Source organism: Alnus glutinosa, chromosome 4, assembly GCF_958979055.1.
Source record: "Alnus glutinosa chromosome 4, dhAlnGlut1.1, whole genome shotgun sequence".
Classification (NCBI taxonomy): domain Eukaryota; kingdom Viridiplantae; phylum Streptophyta; class Magnoliopsida; order Fagales; family Betulaceae; genus Alnus; species Alnus glutinosa.
The window spans coordinates 11,357,192-11,378,270 of NC_084889.1; the positions used below are offsets into that span (position 1 = coordinate 11,357,192).

At 35.7% G+C, this 21,079-nt stretch overlaps 2 protein-coding genes across 3 annotated transcripts; one reads left to right on the forward strand and one right to left on the reverse strand.

The window, feature by feature from the left end:
• Positions 1 to 3,535: 3,535 nt before the first annotated feature.
• Positions 3,536 to 8,922, forward strand: LOC133865754 (probable magnesium transporter NIPA9). 2 transcript variants are annotated; one of them, XM_062302220.1, is made up of 9 exons: positions 3,536 to 3,748; positions 3,999 to 4,097; positions 4,443 to 4,572; positions 5,167 to 5,363; positions 6,593 to 6,649; positions 6,788 to 6,846; positions 7,441 to 7,561; positions 7,883 to 8,031; positions 8,441 to 8,922. In XM_062302220.1, the coding sequence occupies exons 1-9, from the start codon at positions 3,638 to 3,640 to the stop codon at positions 8,658 to 8,660; spliced, it is 1,143 nt and encodes a 380-aa protein (XP_062158204.1). In that variant the 5' UTR covers positions 3,536 to 3,637; the 3' UTR covers positions 8,661 to 8,922. The 2 variants fall into 2 exon arrangements, with proteins under 2 accessions (XP_062158204.1, XP_062158205.1); XM_062302221.1 differs by having other exon boundaries at positions 5,167 to 5,255.
• An 8,670-nt stretch (positions 8,923 to 17,592) lies between these two features.
• On the reverse strand, positions 17,593 to 20,635 carry LOC133865992 (cytokinin riboside 5'-monophosphate phosphoribohydrolase LOG8). Its single transcript, XM_062302535.1, has 7 exons — positions 20,212 to 20,635; positions 19,634 to 19,731; positions 19,462 to 19,492; positions 18,993 to 19,092; positions 18,758 to 18,828; positions 18,533 to 18,676; positions 17,593 to 17,867 (listed from the first exon to the last, which is right to left on the reverse strand). The coding sequence occupies exons 1-7, from the start codon at positions 20,323 to 20,325 to the stop codon at positions 17,775 to 17,777; spliced, it is 651 nt and encodes a 216-aa protein (XP_062158519.1). The 5' UTR covers positions 20,326 to 20,635; the 3' UTR covers positions 17,593 to 17,774.
• Between the last annotated feature and the right edge of the window lie 444 nt (positions 20,636 to 21,079).

The following is a 21,079-nucleotide window of genomic DNA, read 5'->3' on the forward strand; positions in this document are numbered from 1 at the left end:
ATTTTTTTTGTTAGTAAGTTTTTTTAAAATACCATATTATCTACATATGATGTAGTATTAATATATAAGTTAATTTAAGGAGACTAGTCTAATTTGTCTAAGACTCTAAATGTTACTTAAAAAAAAAAATGTCTAAATGTCTAATAAATTATTTGTTATTAGAATTAATAAAAGTAAAAACAAAAGAACAAACAACTTAAGTACTTAACAAAGGCTAGTCTAATGAATTAATAATATTAAAAAATAAAATTCATTTTCATAAGATAAGTTATAAATTATGAGTTATAAGTGTATTTGTTTTTAAATACCGATATACCATATCATCTACATTATACATTTATACAATTGCACGTTTGTTTAAATCTATGATGTAGTTTTTTTTTTTTTAAAGGGCATGGTATAGACCGTATAGTTATTACTTTTTAGTTATTCCTTATTAATTAAAGACTAAAGTCTATAGGATTAGGGTTTTAATGTAGATGTAGTTATTACCTATTACCTAATGTTAGTAATTTAGTATAATAGTATTAATGTATTAGTATATAAGTTAATTTAATTATGAATCTATAATATTATTTAATTTGTAATTATAAACAAACACATTACACATTGTTAATTATAATTTATAATACTATTAACTCTATTATACATTTATACTATTAACTTAAATTGGAATTACATAAATTTATCTAGTAATAATGAGTATATGATTATATTAGTATTATAGTATATGATACATTGATAATAATATACTGTCAGTCTGTCATACTAATATGATCTATAATTCATTTGAATATATGATCATCATCTCTCCTATTCGAAATTGTAGTGCTAAGGATAATCAGCTCAGAAGTTGTAAGGAAGAGTTTGAGGAAATTGAAAGGCAGAATGTCAAATATCAGAAATATTTGAAGCACATGAAATAAAAGATTAAGAAACTTGATGATAAACTTGAAAAGGTGAGGAAGTCAACTTCTTGCTTTCCATTTCAGCATTTCATCAAAGATCATGGAGACATTGAGTTATAAAAGGAGTGTGACTGTGCGAGCACTCCACAGACCTGATTCCAAAACTTGAGGAAAATATTCTAAAACTGTAAAAGTTATTGTTGGATAAGGAGAAAGTCTTAGAGGAAATTAAAGATAATCAACTCAGAAGTTGTAAGGAAGAGTTTAAGGAGATTGAAAGGCGTGATGTTAAATATTGAAAAGATTTGAACCACATGAAGCAAAAAATTAAGAAACTTGATGATAAACTTGAAAAGGTGAGGAAGTCAATTTCTTGCTTTCCATTTCAGCCTTTCATCAAAGATCATTGAGACATTGAGTTATAAAAGGAGTGCGACTATGCGAGCACTCCACAGACCTGATGCCAAAACTTGAGGAAAATATTCTAAAACTGCAAAAGTTATTGCTGGATGAGGAGAAAGTCTTAGAGGAAATTAAAGATAATCAACTCAGAAGTTGTAAGGAAGAGTTTAAGGAGATTGAAAGGCATGATGTTAAATATCGGAAAGATTTGAAACACATGAAGCAAAAGATTAAGAAACTTGAAAAGGTGAGGAAGTGAACTTCTTGCTTTTCATTTCAGCATTTCATCAAAGATCATGGAGACATTAAGTTATAAAAGGAGTGTGACTGTGCGAGCACTCCACAGACCTGATTCCAAAACTTGAGGAAAATATTCTAAAACTGCAAAAGTTATTGCTGGATAAGGAGAAAGCCTTAGAGGAAATTAAAGATAATCAACTCAGAAGTTGTAAGGAAGAGTTTAAGGAGATTGAAAGGCATGATGTTAAATATCGGAAAGATTTGAAGCACATGAAGCAAAAGATTAAGAAACTTGATGATAAACTTGAAAAGGTGAGGAAATCAATTTCTTGCTTTCCATTTCAGCCTTTCATCAAAGATCATTGAGACATTGAGTTATAAAAGGAGTGCGACTATGCGAGCACTCTACAGACCTGATTCCAAAATTTGAGGAAATTATTCCAAAACTACAAAAGTTATTGCTAGATGAAGAGAAAGTCTTAGAGGAAATTAAAGATAATCAACTCAGAAGTTGTAAGAAGGAGTTTAAGAAAATTGAAAGGCAAGATGTCAAATATCGAAAAGATTTAAAGCACATGAAGCAAAATATCAAGAAACTTGATGATAAACTCGAAAAGGTGATGAAGATAATATATGAAGTGAGTGAATGAGTGATTATGTAATACTAAGTTAATTACATTATAAATTCTAATGTTAAATAACTTAAATCCCAACATATTTGATTACTTGTAAGTTATGTATTATGAATTATGATAATATTAAAATTGTGAATTGTGATTTTAAATAATCACATTGTTGATTATAATACTAATATACTATTATCCTAACAACGTAATCTGATAAATTTATCATTACATAAATCACATTATTACGTATGTAGGTTATGTAACGTATCTAATGATAATATGTATATTGAATGGATCATGTGCTTTTATAATTATAGTTGTATTCATATAAATCTGATAATGATCTATATATGATATATCATATAATTAATAAATTATTATATCCAAATTGTTGATTCGAAATTTCGAGCCTTAAATGAGTCGGGCAAGCGAGGCGGGTCGGGTCAAGTGTTACTTGAGTTGGAAATTTCGAGCCATAAATGAGCCGGGCGGTCGAGTCTGTCCGATTAGGTCTTAAATGAGCTGGGCGAGCCAGGCGGTTTGAGCTATGAACGAGTCGAGCTCACGAGCCCCCGTCAAGTTATGTCGGGCGAGTCGGATATATATCACTAACTAATCGAGCAGATTTCAACAGTAACAAGCGGATTTCAACAGTGCCGAGCTCGAGCTCGAGCTCGAATCAAGCTAAACTGGGCGGGTACTGAGCGAGACCTCAAACCCGGCCAACCCGCTTACAACCCTACGCGTGAGATATTTAAATTAAAAAATAAAACCCCATCACAAATAAGATAGCCCAGCCATTGCCTTACGGTCCTTACCCCATCGCAATGCCTTCGTTAGGTAGGGACCGTCATGGCTTGCTAGGATTGCCCCTACCTAACCACGTGCTTGCTCAGCACGACAGCAGGTGGTTAAGTAGGGCCCAGAGCCATGTCTTCTTCTTCTTCTTTTTAATCTATTATTTTTTTTTTTTTCTGAAATATATCATATTAGAAATATCTCATATTAGTTTCTCATGCATGAATTTAAGGAAAATATGAGGAAGATTTTGAATTGTAAAAAGTGGAATAACATTAGATTAAAATTCAAAAAATTGGAAATAAAGGGTTTAAAATTTAACATAAATTTTTTACAAATCAGTTCGTAGAAATTTTTTTACGACTTACATATAAAAATAATATGTGTTTCTCACATGCTAAGAAATACATGTTAATTTTATATTGAAGTTGTAAGAAATTACTTACAAATCAGTTTGTAGAAAATTTATGTCTAAATCTAAATTGGCTAAAATTTTTTTAAAAAAATATTTTTTTAACATTTTCTTAAAAAGGTAAGAAAAAAAAAAAAAGACCATCCGTATTCAGACCAAAACGCACAGGACAACCTACCGGATTAGGTGAAACCCGATTCCATTATCCATTGAAGACCCAAATTGATCGCTTTGTTCAGAGAAAGAGAGAGATGTGGGAATCGATCTGTTTAACGTTGGCGGCGACCGCTGGTAATAACATCGGCAAGGTCCTCCAGAAAAAGGGCACCATCATTCTTCCCCCTCTCTCTTTCAAGCTCAAGGTACGCCCCCTCCCTTTTCGCCCTTTTCCTTCGCTTTATTTACATTTTCTTGCCATTCCATTGTTTATTTCTGTAATTTTTCTTATTAATTGATCCGAATTATATTGATTATGTACAATTCCACGCATTATTCATCCAGACATGCAATTTAGCGAAATCTGATAAGAAAGACTTTACTGACGGGATTACTGTTTGATTTGATGCCCCGTTATGTGATAAATTATAGTTGCTAACTTTTTTGTGTTTGTAGGTGATAAGAGCATATGCTTTCAACAAATCTTGGGTGATTGGTTTTCTAATGGATATATTTGGAGCAATTTTGATGTTGAGGGCACTATCTCAAGCTCCTGTGAGTGCATTTACGTCAAGCTTTCATGTCTTTATCATTTATGTTACTACTCTATCCACAACAAACAGGAAGCAATATATATATATAAAATTTGATAGCTGATTTTATCTGCAATGTACATATATGCGCACAAACATATTTGCAAGGCTAAATTTTGTATTTAGTTATTTAGATAATCTGCAATTTTTTGTCCTGGTGCTCTTGTAAGTATTACAACATATCAAAGATGATTTCTTTACTACTACTTCCTGTGCTCTTGAAGGTTGATTTTTGGATGCATATTGTGCTGGTCTCGACCTTTTTTAGTTATTAATGTTGATTTAATTCTTAATGATATCCCCTCAGGTATCCGTCATCCAGCCAGTTTCTGGCTGCGGACTTGCTATTCTTTCTATCTTTTCGCACTTTTATCTGAAGGAAGTCATGAATGCTATTGATTGGATGGGGATTACTTTGGCGGGAATTGGTACAATAGGTAATTTAAGCTCTTCGTGATTATCTTTGTTGATCACAGAATTGATCTCGTAGGTACTCATTTATGTTAGAATGCTGACCTCACAATAATTACGGGGAAGTAAAGGGTTTTTTTTTTTTTTTAATTATTTTTTTGTGTGAAATTTTTAGCATGAGGCCTGTCTAGTGTGTGAATGGAAATGTATTCTTGTTTTTCTTTGTGGTTTCACTTTTTTATTAGGGTTATATGCTCCACAGGTACCTGTGGTTTGGACTAGAATCAAATAGCTGGCTTGGTTTCCAAAAGTGTCACGGCTGGTACTTCCGTTTGGATTTCGTCCAAATTTTTAATGGCAGGCCACGCCACCCTCACCAAAATGTTGACACTTTTGGAAGCCGAGGTGGCTATTTGATTCCGGTCTAAAATACAGGTATTTGTGGAGCATTTAACCCTTTTTATTATTCCAAAACTGTCTGACTGTTTTTTTTTTTTTTTTTCTCTCTGCTTGGATCAAAAAGTCTTTCTAAACAAAATATACTGCTGACTATAAAAATTCAATGCTTTCAGTATGAGTTTTTTTTTTTTTACTTGATCTGTATGGAGTTGTATTTACAGGAGTTGGGGCTGGAGGTGAGGAGCAAGAGGCTACTGCCATATCTATTTTTCATTTACCGTGGCTGGCATTCATTGCTGCCATCTTGTTTGTAGGTACCTTATCCTGCGCACCATCTGATCTTAGTATTGATATGTTTTTCTTGTCAGAAATATCCGTAGAAGAGTGTGCCAACTCCTGTTCGTATGACCAGATTTTGGTACTGCAAACTTGAAAGTTAGATGAACTTTTCTGGATTTCATAAAAAGCTTCTTCTGGATGAAAGTGCTATAAGGCCTTATGTCAATAGCAGTATTACCTTAATTCATAGTTGGTGCATGGATTTGGTACCAAAGTGTACAGGTCTCTTAGGCACCTGGCATGTGGACCTCCAAAAATCATGCCTGAGGAACATGGTCATATTTATACATTACATTTCAAATTTGAAGATATGCTCTGTGCAGCTAAACAAAACCTCAAATCCGGACTACTTGGTGTTGGCTGCTCAAACCCCTTTTCAGCATTCAACATAGGAAAATGATAGAAATCCATCCCCTACCATTGGATTTGAAAATGGGCTGTATGGAGATGGGTAATGGATGGACGTCTAGCATGTCCCTTCAACATAAACTAGATTTTTATTTTTGTTCATGAACTCTATGCAGTACCTAGAATGAATTCAGCGCAGTAACATCTAGTATATATTTTAGTAATGATGATGTCTTGTTTATGTGGGACCAACAGTTAGATGCTATACTGATAATGACTTGTAATTTCTTAAGCACAATAAATAGTGTTGCAACAATTACTTATCAAAAAGTGTTGCAACAATTGTTCAAGCTTTCAGATTGCTATAACCTTAATATGTGGAGTTCCTAATGGCACTTTTGGCCTCCATGTTGTCACTAGGCGATTGATATTCTTTTTATTTTTCATTTTTCATTTTCAGCCTCTTTCCTTTTTTTACCTTCATTTTTTTTTTTTTTTTTTTTTGGGTGTTGGGGAGGGTTAGGGGGGTGTAGATAGCATGTTGCTATGGCTATTAGTGATGATTTTCACTTCATTTGGAAAGCAACTAGAGCTGTTTCCTCTTATTCCAATTGAATCAAGATTATGAATGATGGATTGTTGTATATCGTTTCATAATGAGACCTAGTTTCATTGGTTCTAAATGTTGCTGACTTGGTACAAAGTGCAGTGTTGTGAATACTTCACTCCTGTTACAAATGTTGAGCTACCTGGACTTGAAGGAACATAATTAGTATTTTATGCCTTATTTGTTTCGTGGAAGACCTCCATTCTTGTTATATTTATTTTGTTCATCAGAATTTGACAAGGTTTATCATAATAATATACTCCACATATGGTTTTTTCTTCTTCTTCGCAATACTCCACATATGGTTGTGTTTACTTGTGATGATTCTAAGGCTTTAGAACCATTTTACTTAGGTACTTCTCAATGGATGGCTTCGTATCTGCAAACGCCAACGAAGAGAACAGGAGATGGTAATTCCCCTTTAGTTATGTTGACGCTTAGTAAGATTTATGCCATTGCTTTTTAATACTACTGCTAGTGTTTGATTAAGCATTGCTCTTCCCCCACCCCCACCGCTCTTCCTTTATTGATGTTTTCTTTTGATCCAGATGGAATATGAAGTTGTTGAAGAAATTATATATGGCTTGGAATCTGGCATTTTGTTTGGGTACTATATCTTCCCAGCTTAAGTTTTTACTGATATTTGCTTCCTTTTCAGCTTTGACCTCACTTCTCTCTCATCTTTTGATTTTATGATGAAGTTATTGCAATAAAACTATACATATCAATGTTGAATTGTAATTGTTGTGTCAAATTTTGACAGAGCTAAATTGTTGGAAAATTTGAAAGGTACAAGCCCCCCAAAAAAGGTGGAATTTGGGTTTCCCACAAGGCCTGTATATTTATTAATGTGGTAGAGCATGATTAAATTATAGCATTGTTTAAATAGACAACTATACATCTACAAATGCATCTTATATCATAGTGCGATGCTTTACAGCATCTAAAAATCGCATCTTACAAGTAGGATCTTGTCATGTTCTTATTGTATCTGTTATGAATCAGAATAATTCGTAATATGTGCAAGATCCTAAAATTGATACATTTTTTTTTTTTATTTGAGGCAGCAATTTGTTGAGTGATCTAGGTTCAAATTTGTCTCTAAAATGAAGTTGAACATATATAAAAAGTAAAACTTAATTCCTAAAGAAAAATCATATATTTAAAATGTTTCAAGTAATGTCAATACATCTAATTGCAGGATGGCATCTGTAATATCAAAGATGGGATTTGTATTTTTGGAGCAGGGCTTCCACAAGATGCTGGTACCTATATGCATTTCAATCAGCGTAGCTTTTAGTGGTACAGGATTTTATTATCAGGTATTTGAACAGCTGACTAAATTGACTATTTCATTTTAATGTGCTGATGGACCTGCATCTGAGTTATTTAACCTTGAGCCAAATAGAAACTTTCACCTATGTACTAACATGTCCGTACTTTAAATGATTATTTTCTTTAGTTTTTTAGGGGGGGAGGGGCAGTGGAGGGAGTCAGATTGGATGTTCTCTTATATGTTATTAACTGTCCATATTTGTGCTTTTGTTTACGAGGAACCATTTTTATTGAAACTACTGGGCGTTTGTAAAAAATTTACAGAAACAACTATCGTCATAATATACATGTTCCTTCTATATTAACAGACTCGCGGTCTAAAGCATGGAAGAGCAATTGTAGTATCCACATGTGCTGCTGTGGCATCAATTGTGACTGGTGTACTTGCCGGCATGCTTGCATTAGGTGAACGTTTACCGTCAGCACCAACTGCTCGGGTTTCACTTCTGCTTGGATGGTAATTGAGAATAGTGGGCTACTTTTTTTACTCAATGTGTTTACTGAAGAAAGCTTTAGGGCCTGAAGCATGGGTTCTTAAAGCTTCATTTGGAAATCTTGCATGTCAATTGATCTCAATGTAGAAATCTTACCTGGCCTTCTTCACAATTAGTTATATGTCTAAACTAGTTGAGTAAAAGTATGCAATCTGAAGTATTTGGTCATTTTAATTAACTGTCATGCTCATTTTTTTCCAAAGGATCCATTAGTAGTTCAGTCCTTATTCTTGATTTGCAAAACCTAGTCCACTAGAGTATGCAGATCTGAGTGCTCCTTTTTAGGACTTGTTTGCCATATGTTTGTTATTCATACTTATCAAAAAAAATATATATATGTTTGTTATTCACTGTTTTTTTCTTCCCCTGCAGGTTACTTATTATTATAGGCGTGATTCTACTAGTGAGTTCAACACGGGTGCTGAGACACCTTCCACGGCCATTACGGCATTTTATACAAAGGGGTGTTGACAGGAATTTCAGCCTCAGACGATCTGGATCTGTTCGTGTTAGGGATACAAACCCAAGTGCTGTTATCCAGGCAGCCACATTGCAGCATTTGATATCATGTCCTCCTAAAGCGAAGGCTTGAATTTACAATAGTGAGAAGATTGTCGCATATGTCTATGTTAAGATTCTTGTTGATGGTGTTGTAGATGACAAGAAGTATCTCCATGAGGTCTTGATTGAGATTGGGTTGTATAGTACGGTCATGCTCACTGGTCTTAGAGGGCGTGTAGCTTTTTAGGTCATTCCTTCTGTAAAACATGCTCTGCTTGATTTGTTCTGAAAAATCTTTGAAGTTTGAAACTCTTGCCTACATTCCATTTAGTCAATTATTTTTTTAGTACTTAGGATGGTGATCTTAGTAATTGTATATAGTATGGTAAAACTTGAAAGGGCTTTGGTTGTATGTAAATGACTGTCAGAATAACTTTCTGCGTGTTTTCTGAACAGCGGGGCAGTATATTGTGCTATTCTCTAAGCAGATAAATGTCCAGAGATAGCTAGAGGAAGAAAGCATGACCTGTCCTGAAGAGATATTGATAGGTCATACTAGTTAAAAGTTGCTTGTACGCAAGGACAGGTACCCGAAGGTTATGCTCCCTTTTCTCACAGAATAGTAGGTTTCAGATAAAATTCGCAATGAAAGAGACCAGAATATTACTCACCAAGCATCAAGTAATTTTTTCTTAAGTCAGGACGCCAAATATTGCTGGAATCTGTCATAATCTCTCTCTAACAACAAAACTAAGTTTTACTGGTAAGTACTTTGAAATGAGCAAGCCCTTTATCTGCATGAACGAATGAAGAAATTCATCAAGTAATCTCTACTGCTATTTTTGTATTTTCTCATCTACTTTAGGCGGAAAAGCATACCGATCAAGTATAGTTGGCTGCACAAATCGTTAGGAAGCTTCCACAATCAAAGCTTGTCTGGATACGTACTCCGCTTGGTTTGGCCGAGCCAAGAAGTCCTCCATTCAAAGTAAGAACTCTAGAAGCGAGAAACGCTCTACCCCTCTCGCCCAAACACTCTCAGGCCTACAGTCCTTGCCCTCTACGATTTATCTCTCCTGAGGGCCTATAGCTCTTCCCTCCTCCTCCTCCTATTATAGATCAAAGCCCCCTGATCCTCTCATGGAGTCTGTCTTTTACCTTTGTGGAGATTCTCTACCTCATGGGAAAAGGTCTCTTTCTCCTTCGGGAGTTTGGACAGGAGAGGGGAGACCTCTTCCGTCCCCTTCTTCGCCCATCCACCTCCCCATCAGTGTCTCTGTCCTCCGCTCTTTCCGCCAATGCCCCCTTTTCACGGCACGTGTAACACACGCGCCGACGCATATATGTTGCATTTCTCCCCCAATATTAATTTCCAAGGCCCCCTTGCTTAGAAAAATAAAATTATTTCCAAGGCGCCCTCAATGTCCGATGAAAATAACCCACGATGGTTTCAGATTTATCTTTCCAAGGAGCCTAAACCAGTTGGCTGTCATCTACGCATGTCTTCCCAAGGCACTGAAGATTAATAAATTTGTCTTCCCATGGCACCTAAACTAGCCTGGTGTCTTCCCAAGGCATGCCTCCTTTCTTTCTTTAAAGTCTCATTCTTTCTTTAATCTTCAAATTTCGTCTCACAGCCAACCCGCCGAGCAAGCCGTTGCAGACCCAGAACGTGAAGATAGCGCTCGAGGAGGCTATGGGGATCAAGGAGTTGGGCCTGGCCTCGGAGGTCGTGGCTGTCAGTATGAACCACAGAGAGCACGTCCTTGGTGTGACCCACAAACCAGCGAGTGAAGACACCGACTTGGAGATCGATCCCAGAGGCGGAGCTCGCCTTTCCAGGAGCTAGAGAGCGCAAACTGGTCGTCCAATGAGAACTGAGAACCGAGACATAATGACTGTCTTTTTGGCGTAGTGTGTTGACGCTCTCAAATCTTGGAGGTTTGTTTATTTGAGTTTTAGATACATGGGTTTTTTGGTTTTGCCCAAAGTCATGGGATTTGTAAGTTATTACAGAACATTATCGGTGAGGTAGCTGATGGCTACGGTGTTTGGACGGTGGTTGTGGTGTTGGGGTTGTTATGGAATTTGGGGGTTTGTTTGTCGTTTGTTTTGCTGATAAAATATCACGTTGTTTAATTTTTAATCTAAATTGACGTCGTTTTGGCATGAACGATGTAAAAAGATTAATATAATTTTTTTTTTATAAAAATGACTTGAAACAATTAACGTCGGTTTTGTAAATGACACAAACCATTTTACGTCTTTATAGCAAGAAACGATGAAAATTCATGTCATTTATTCCACAGGTTACCACTCATGAGACACCTAGTACCATCATACTGTGTCGAAGTGGGACGATAATCAAAGCACATGATAGATTTATGTTTTTGTGAGAAGCTTATGAAGCTATCCATTAAGAAAAATGATTTTTTTTTTTATATCTTTTGTATATTTCATTTTTAAATTTACCTTTAAATTTATGGGATTCATATTAGGCCTCACTAATTTAATAGTAGATTTAAAATTTGGTTATATGTAAATATATAAGAAATGTATAAAAGATTTAAGTGTATCATTTCTTATTCCCGAAATGATCTTAATCGAATCCTAGAATCTACAAGGAGGCGGTTAATGATGTGGATGTCAACCACTAAGTTAAAGGCTATGGAAATATAGTTGGAATCTATGTATTCTAGTCGAGTCTTTTAATTAACTATATTAAACCATTCTTGCCATGTGTCACCCCATGCAAATTTGCAATTCCTCTTTAAACATTCACCTCTTCTCAACCTTCAGATCTTAAATGCTTTATTCGGACCCTTCATTCCTTATTTAAGAACTCATCCTAAATGACACAATATTGTCTGTTTTTTGCTTCTCTATACCAGACTTCTCAGTAGGTCATTCATTTATGTACTATTCTTACAGAAGTACGCTTAACTGTGAAATTCTAATAGGTTTATAGCTATCACGGTTTTAAAATGCGTTGTATCAAGAAGGGTGCGAATATACATATAAGCATATCCCAATTTTCAGGTGATGTGAGACATTACAATCACCCCCTCTTGAGACCTAGCGTTCCCGTTGGCGCCCTCATGAGATCACCCAATTCTTAGCGTCACAGCAAGTGCCCGTTGGCGACCCACTCATGGGCTTGTACACGCTCCCTCATTTCTGGCCGGGCAATGGCTCTGATACAATTTGTAACGACCCACCCCAAACGACACAATATTGTCCCTTTTTTGCTCCCTCTAACTAGACTTCTCAAAAGACCACCTATCCGAGTACTATTCTTACAGAATCATGCTTAATTGTGGAGTTTTGATAGGTCCATGGCCATCACGACTTTAAAATGCGTTGTGTCAAGAAGGGTGCGAATATACATATGAGCATATCCTCATTCCCAGGCGATGTGGAACTTCACAATCACCTCCTCTTGGGACCCAACGTTCCTGCTGGTGACCATTATGGGATCACCCCATTATTAGCGTTCTAACAAGTGCCCGCTGGCGACCCTTTCACGGGCTTGTGCACGCTCCTCCATCTCTAGCTGGACAATAACTTTGATATCATTTGTAACGATCCAACCCAAATGATACAATATTATCCGCTTTCGGCTCTCCCGAACCAGACTTCCCAGGAAGTCACCTATCCTAGTACTACTTTTACAGAAGTACGCTTAACTACGGAGTTTTAATAGGTTCATAACCATCATGACTTTAAAACGCGTTGTGTCAAAAAGAGTACGAATATGCATTAAGCATATCCTCATTCCCAGGCGATGTGAGATGTCACACTTTACCCCTTCATTTCCCCCGGCACTGTCTTCCAGCTTCCAGCAATTTCTCCATTTTCATAGCCTCGTTTCTCACCCCTTTCCCCTTCCAAAGACCTCTTTCAAAACGATTATCTTAATAGTATATTCAATAAAAAAAATCCCCTCTCTCTCTCCCTCCCTCTCCTTTTGTTGTCATGGCCGAAGAGAGAAACCATGGTCGTTACAAGTTGTGGCAGCCTACTTGGTTGCCCAAAATTGACAACCCTATTTGGTAGCTATTTTGGAAACAATTTTTCTATTTCCAAAACAGCAAACGTATTTCTATATTGTTAATGTGCATTGGACAAACTATTTTAAAAACCAAAACAAGTGAAAACAAAAAAACAAAAACAAAAATTTGAAAACAACTTATACATATTTCTGAAAAACAGTTTTTGGTGTTTTTATTTAGTCTTTTTATTTTTCTTCTTCTGTCGAGAGAAATATTATATGTATAATATTGGTATAGTTATGACATAAATGATAATATTATATAACATATTACATATATCATAAATTATTTAATGTTCTTATAAATTATAACATATAACATATAACATACTTTTTTTTTAATATACTCTTAAATTATAACATATAGTATTATAACATTATAAAATATACTTATATATATATATACACATGATTCGAGCTTAACAAGCGAGTCGAGTCTTATACGAGCTTGTTCGCGAATGTTAATCGAGTCAAGCCAAGTTCATAAGAGTATGTATCGCTTAATAATTGAGCCTAGTTTCGTGTTTACGAACATCCTATTTATTAATTGAGTCGAGCTTGAGTTGAGACTAATTGAGTCGAGCCTGAGTATGTTTACGTGTAGTTTTGTTCATTTACGACCTTACTTGCTTCATTTCCATGGTAATTTCCTGCTCTTTGTTGGCTTCCATTCTATAGTGTGTATATGTGTGTTTATTCAGTTTTTTTTTTTTTGGTGGTATTGGTTAAATGAGTTTGTTGCAAATTTTCTAATAAATCAATGTGTGAAAAGAGAAATTGTTTTCAAAACAATTGTCCAAACAAAATTAGACCAACTTTTTTTTTTTAAGAAACGGTTTACCAAACACTTTTTTATCATAAAAAAAAAAACAGAAAATTGTTTTTTTTTTATTTTTGTTTCTAAAACAGTTCCTAGAAATAAAAATAAAAACCTATTTGCCAAACGAACCTTTAAAGTTTTCTAGTTTCATTGTCGAGTGCAACTCCATGCCGGTCATTCTCTTCTCTCAAAATGGTAAAATTTCTATGAATTTGCTGCAAAGTTTCCCCATCATCTCCGATATATTTTCTCCCATCCCAATTTTTTCTAGCTAGTCAACTCCAAAGGTTCCTAAATGACGCAAACACTTTTGAGTCCACAATCTCATTAGATGAGTCACTTGCACTCGCCTCCCACCTCCTTTTTAATCTTTCTTATATTTTTGTTGGGAAATAATTTCGATCCTGCCAAATGGGCCAAAGTTATGAGCCCACCAAGATCAATGACAAACTACCAAAAGGTCCAAAACCAGATCTATAGGGCTCATCAGCAGAAAGGCCAATAGGTCGTGATAATATTTTACTTAAACAACTTCACCCAGAGTCGGTAAAATACCGACTCCGCGTATACTTCAAGGCCGGTTAAAAACCGACCTTATGATGATTATGAAGGATATTCTACGATCCACACAATAGCGATTATTACGGAAGATGCCCCACGATTTAGAGCCGGTTGAAGACTGACTCCACGATGATCGTGGAGCATGTACCACAATCCCATGATCCGGGTAGTTAACAAGTGCTCCGGACCCAACATGTGGTCCAATGAAAACCGGACTACTCTCAACACTCCATCTATAAATACCTTACAACTACGTAGATACTTTTTGGACTGCTTTGTGTGCAAGAACAATTTGTACACTTGAGATAATATTAATTTTAGCATCAGAGTGGAATTGTCGGGTGCCCTCGACGCAGTTTTCTCTCTTACAGGTTAAGAGGCAGGCTCTTCTAGTTCAGCGATTGACCAAACCAGAATCTGTTCTCACATTTTTATTTTTTATTTTTATTTTAATGGCTTTACAGCAGAAAGACTTTTTTTTTTAAAAATAAAATAAAATTATAATTGTTGGAGAAGTTGGGCTATAGAAGTGTGGCTCCATTATCACTCCTAGATATTACAAGCTTTATATTAAATTTTTCACCTTTTTATTTTTCACTCTTTCTGGCTCTTGTCTTCCGTTTTACTTGTTTCTGTTAAAGATATAGACATTGCCATTATAGACGGCAGAATGATGGTGACAAGGACAAGAACCTGAAATGGACAAGGTCAGAGAAACAAGACCTTATTTTTAAGTTAAAAAGTTGTGGAGGACCCCCCACATGAGTCACATTACCTCTGCGCAATCACTTCATGCATGTTATGTCTACTAAACAGTTGATGGCTTTTCAATGTTACAGGAACCCATTTAGGATAAGGAAAGTAAAGGGTCCTCTTCCCTATTAAGAGGCAACAACCATGTCCACCTTCACCTCATGTCCATGACATTACCAGATCAGGAGGTCCACCATGAACAGAACAGAAGCCCACCACCAGTCAAAAATCCATCGTGGATATACAACAAAACCCATTTCAGAATCCTAGAGATATATATCCTCAAATTCATGATGCATCCACTTCAAAATCGTACTATAAAATGTGTTGTATCGATAGGATCACTCAAAAAGGAGTGGCCTATTTGTAGTCCTAGTTAAGGGAAAAGTTGACAGCATCAGCCAGCCCCATAAACTAGACTCATCAGTCACCAGAGAAGATTCCCACAACATCACGACCCCCACCCCCCCCCCCCCCCCCCCCCCCCCCCCCCTCCGTTGGCAATCCCTTGAGAAATCCATGTGAGTTGCAGCTTAATTGGCATCCTCATATAAGGCCAAGCTCACTCTAAAAAGCAAGCTACATACAGTAAGGTTCCTGTGATCTGGGACGACAGCTGACTCCATCTCCACGCCAATTCTTTCACTCCTTGGGGATATGTGTATTCCTTCCTTCCTAGCTAGTTCCTACTGTTAGGGAAACAACTGATATGTCTTAGGAAGAACTTCCTTAGACCAGCACTAGAATATACTTTTTCTAGCCAAGCTGAGACAGAGAGATGGAGAAGCTGGGTCGTGGGGGTGGGGTAGCCTTCTCCTGGAGAACAACTGATGTCTGATGATACCCATGTCTTCAAATTATGAATTGTACAATTTCTCATCCACGCGGGGCCTAGCACTATATATTTAATGACTTATTACACAATAAACTATTGCTTGTTCCCAACTCACTCATTTAGTCATAATGGTAAGTTAATTATATCTTCTTTCTCAATATCCGCTCATTTGTGTTAACTACCACTTATCCAAAAAATTTAAGCTGATAAGAAGAGATAAATTTAATCAAAACTTTAACACACGTGTGAGCTCAGACTTCTTTTTAATAGATGAGGCCCAACATGTGGAATATTTAATTGAAATGGAAGGTAAATGACGGAGTCAAGGTTTGAACTTATAACCTTTGGTTCTAATACCATGTTAAATTACCATTTGTCCCGGGTCTTTGGACGATGTTGGGCCTTCCCTCCCGTCTGTTGTACACGTGTTTGGACATCGACTTTATAAGCCTTGAGCAAATCTCTTCTCTTAAGGTGCATTTTGAGAAAAAAAAAAAATAATAAGGTTCAATGGACTTTATCATGGTATCAGATCAGCTTCAGGGCCTTGGACAATGGTTGGTCTTCCATCCTGTTGTACACGTGTTTGGACAATAGTGTCACATGTGAGGGGGCGTGTTAAGAATCCCATATTGCCAATGTATGCTTGAGTTGTGGACTTTATAAGCATTACACAAACTTCTTCCCTTAAGATGCATTTTGAGGAAGAGTAAGACTCAATGAATTTTATTAGTTTGATAATGCTTTTTGAATGATATTTTTTATTTTTTAGTTGAAAAAATGTTCATGTAATATAAATATAAAAGTAGTTTTAAATTTTTTATGTTCAAAGTTGTTTGTTAATGTTTTTACTTTTTTGGTAGAAAACAAAAGGCAAAGAAAAAGGCTAAGAAAAAGGCTTTAGCAAATGAGGCAGTAATTTCTTACTTTTTCTTCTTTCTTTTTTTCCTTCAAAAGTTGGTAGGGACTAAACGTTCGGAATTTTTTGAATAGAAGTTGTCTATATATTTCTCATATCAGAATATACATGGTTCGACCCGAAACTTGATGGAATTAGAATCTTCTCAAATTATCTGTCCAAATATGAGAGAATTTGGGCATGTGATTGTGAATGACCACTTATGGGACCCACATGACCAAATAAAAATTGGGCTGTCCAACTACTTATTCGGTCAGGTGGGTCTCAAAAGTGATTTTTCACAATCATCTGTTTGAATCCTCTCAAATTCAGGCAAATAATTTGAGATGATCTTAATCCGAAAAGTGTATCAACATTAATGTCATAGTTGGGCAGGAATTTTCTTATTAAATTTTGTGGAGAATGAGGGAGAAAAGGAAGTGGGCAGTGGAGAAAAATACTTTTCTTCTAAAATTGCTTTAAGTTGCTAGACTATGATATGAACAAGAAAGGAACTAAATAAATAAACCTAAATAAAATTCTATAGCTAAATCAGTACTACTCTTTCAACCTCCAAAATTCGATTTTGAAGTTCTAAGAAAGGAAGTAATAAAACTCCCTCTTTTTCATGTCTCAATGGTAAAATTGCAGCACCCATATACTGAGGAATGCTGTAGGATGAAGTTGTAAATATATAGGCTGCTTTTACAACTTTAAAGGGAGCAAATATATGCACCAAAATGCTCCCACTCCAACTTCTCTCCCTGTAAGCAGGCATTATTTGAAGTTATCACATCAAAAGAAATCCTCTATTTTTTATTTATTTATTAACCAAATACGTGTGATTAAGAATTGTTGTTCCTTTTTATGATATCAGATGATGAAATCATGTTTTAGTTGCTCGGATTCAATAGCTCCCCAAAAGTCCAAGATGTCTTCAAATCACCTATCTAGTCCAATAAACCCACTACACTGTGGGACCTCTCAGCACTTAATAGAAGATTCTGTACTACTGCATATCGTCTCTTCCCATTTCAAAGTATGTGTTAATTTGCCCTTTTACAAGTGGTAACAACGAGATATGACTATAGAATAGTGTTTCAACTGACCACAAACCAATGTTTGTCATAAAACAAGGAGGAAAAAGTTACTACAATTCAAACAGAAAGAACGACAAAAAGTACATAGTAATGTTCAATATATGGTCCCATCTATATAGATTCTTCCACTCAAATGATGATGAATCACATCAGGAATCAATTTAGGAGAAAGATCTACCACCAACAATCACTGTGCATTTTCTTTTCCTGGATAATTGCCAAGTTCCTCCATCTGCCAGCTTTCATGAGAAGCAACGTGTTCTTGGAAAGGAGTGTATTGCTGCAAGAGGATATCAAAAGAATTAGAGATGAAATGGGAAAAAAAAATTACACTCTATCATCTCCCAGTCAAAAGATTGAAATAAAATTTGCTGTAAGCCTGCTGAGAGGATGTTTGCCATGTCAATAAGACTACTTCTACTGATATGAAAAGACAAAGATAGTGCCAAAAAGGAAAGTGAGATCAATGAAATGTGCTCTTATCTGTTCTTCTTACTTGCATGACAACCAATAGAAGGTGGTCATGTCACCAGGCATAGAAGATTCATATCTCCAAGTTGATTTGAATTGGTATTTCTATTGGTGATTCCAATAATCCCATTAATTAACATGAGCCAAATGCATGTGGTAGGCAGGTAAGCTTTTATAATAATGTTTTCAAGAACTCCACAAGCTCATCCATGTTATTGGCAGATCAACCAACTTTTAGATAGTAATTTAAAAAGTTCCATAATTTCAGTGAAGATTTTTCGGAAATCTGGAAAAGCTTTATCCATCTTTTCCACTGGGGTCAAGCAAAGAACACACATTAGAATTGCAACTGCTATTTAGAAGAAAACCTTGCTTTTATCTCTCTCTCTCTCTCAAGAAGAAAAAAATAAAATGTTTCCTTCCAATAAGCCCAATTGATTATGAGTGAAAAAATTAGTAAACTTATAAGGATACCTCCATCTTAATCAATAGTTCTTTGGCAGTTGGAGCGGAAAGGACTATATGCCGAGCGCCTGGCTTGATGAATCCTTCTTCGACCCCATTGTCAAATAATGCCAGCAAGCAATTATAGTACCCATCAACATTTAGCAGACCAACCTTTAGAAATTAATATCCAGTTACAACCTTGGTAATATCCTAATTTTTGGACATTCTTTAAACATGAAATTAATAGGTTACCGGTTTTTTATGAATTCCAAGTTGGGCCCATGTTATCATCTCCAACAGCTCTTCCATGGTTCCATATCCTCCTAAAACCATCAAAAAACAAAAAAAAGATGTGTATGTAGTACTCCAAGAAAAACAATTTCGAGTCTATAGAGGAAGATCTCAACAGTTTCAAGGAATAAGACACTCAAGATGATTGTTTGTTTCCTTTTGAATGAATATTGGTGAGAATTTTCCAGGTGATTACCAGGAAGAGCAATAAAGGCATCAGCTTCTCTAGCCATTGCAGCTTTACGCTCATGCATGTCTGAAACAGTTCTTACTTCTCCAACAGTTTGACCAGATATCTGTCAGTGTTATCCACAATTTACTAATTATGAGCAAGTGAACATGTTTTTCAACTACCAACATTATAAGTACTTCCCATAGCAGGGGACTATAACTAATATCATATAGGACCCAATCAAATTTTCTCCACCAAATTACAGCTGCTAAGAATTTAAATCCTGATGCATTGTAATTAAGAACAAATTAAAAAGTAAAAACGGGGGAATCAAAGAATCTATGCCAGCATCAAAATAATCTCAAACAAGAACAAGATGAATTTGCAAACTATCAATGGAAAGTAGTTTAAGAAATAAGAAAAAGAAAAAGAAAAGAAGAGGATTATGCATTGTAGTTGAATAAATACATAAACAGATAAAGAGAACAGATACCTCAAGAGGCATGAGAGCTCTTGGAATGATCCTGCACATACATGAAACACACTTAAGAATTTCGCAAGTGATGTAATTTGATCACTTAACACCTCTATCTTGCATCAAATGACAGGATTATCAATGAAAGACACAGACAATGTAATATAGGCGGCATGTTTCTTAGTTGTACCCGAGAACATGGCAACCTCCATCATACACTCTCTGGGATATCAAACCCATCAACCCGACACTTCCCCCACCGTACACCAAGTCTATCTTCCTCTTCACCTGTCAACACCGACCACAAACAATCCTTCAAGAGTAACCCAATCAAGGATAGTAGGCAAAACAGAAAAACATCCCCATATGACCAAATAGGACATACCCTGTTCAGTACATGAAAAGCACAATTCCCAACTCATCAATGTATAAGTCAAATTATGTTCTTTTAGCAGAAACCAAAACCCAATACTGATCTCATTACCAAAAAGAACCAACCAAACACATCAAACTATCATTTCACAACTCCACAATATGAACCGAAGATCATCGGAGCTCATTTTTGAGGCGAAATCCTAAAACCAAAAGTACAGTTCCAATATCATAAAAACATTCCCAGTTTAGCACATAAAACACCCAGTTCACAGGACCTATAGATGAATACAATATCATCAAAACGAAGATGTTTTTGAGAAAATATACCAAAGCTTGAGACTACACTAACCTGAAGAAGAGAAGGAGAGTAACAAAAGAAAGAAATAAACAAACCAGTTCATTGCCCAATTCAAGAGCAGCATCGCTGAAGACTTTTCTGTGGCCAGGGTTGCTCCCACAGAAGACACAGACCCTCCTGAACTTGCTTCTTGGGTTGCCTTCTTCCATTCACGATTGCTGCTCTTTTTGTTTTTCAATTCAATCCCAAACCATTGAAGGAAACAAATCAAAACAAAAAGGCAAACTTGTTACGCAGCAACAAATATAATACTTTAATCGCAAAGACCTTCCACTTATAAAAATCAATGTCGCCAAAAAACAAAAAGAAAACTATAAAGGACTTCAAAATGCAATCTGGGTTGATTCTAAATTGGTGAGAAAAGCAATTGAATTCGAGAATTAGATGGGTCTTATATATTTGGTGAATGGGAGCACGAGAAGCCCACATGCTCCATTTCCTTTCTAATCCAACGTCTTCCTGTCGGCTCTATGGCTTACTATCCTAAAAATAAAAAATAAAAAATATTAAATCAATTTTATGGAGTAAGTAAAAAGAATTTTCTTTTTCTTTTCTTTTCTTTTTTTAATTTTTAATTATTTTTTTTTATGAGCAAGTGTTTAGTTGTGTCAAGTCCAAAAAGAGAGAATAACTTTATTACGAGTAATGGACTCGGCAAAGAGAAGACAAGGTTACTTTCACGTTCGACTTGACTTCTGCAAAACAACAATCTTGTAATTAGATCATGTTATGTATCATGACGTTTGCTATCGTAATTTAATATATATATATATATATTTCCATTTCTCGAATCCTAATAGCACTGATTGTCCTTAACTCACCCTACAATCTGCTCCTACTTTTTCAACTTTGCAGGTAAATGTTTTTTACACTCAATTTATATCCGTTGATCTCATGTAATGA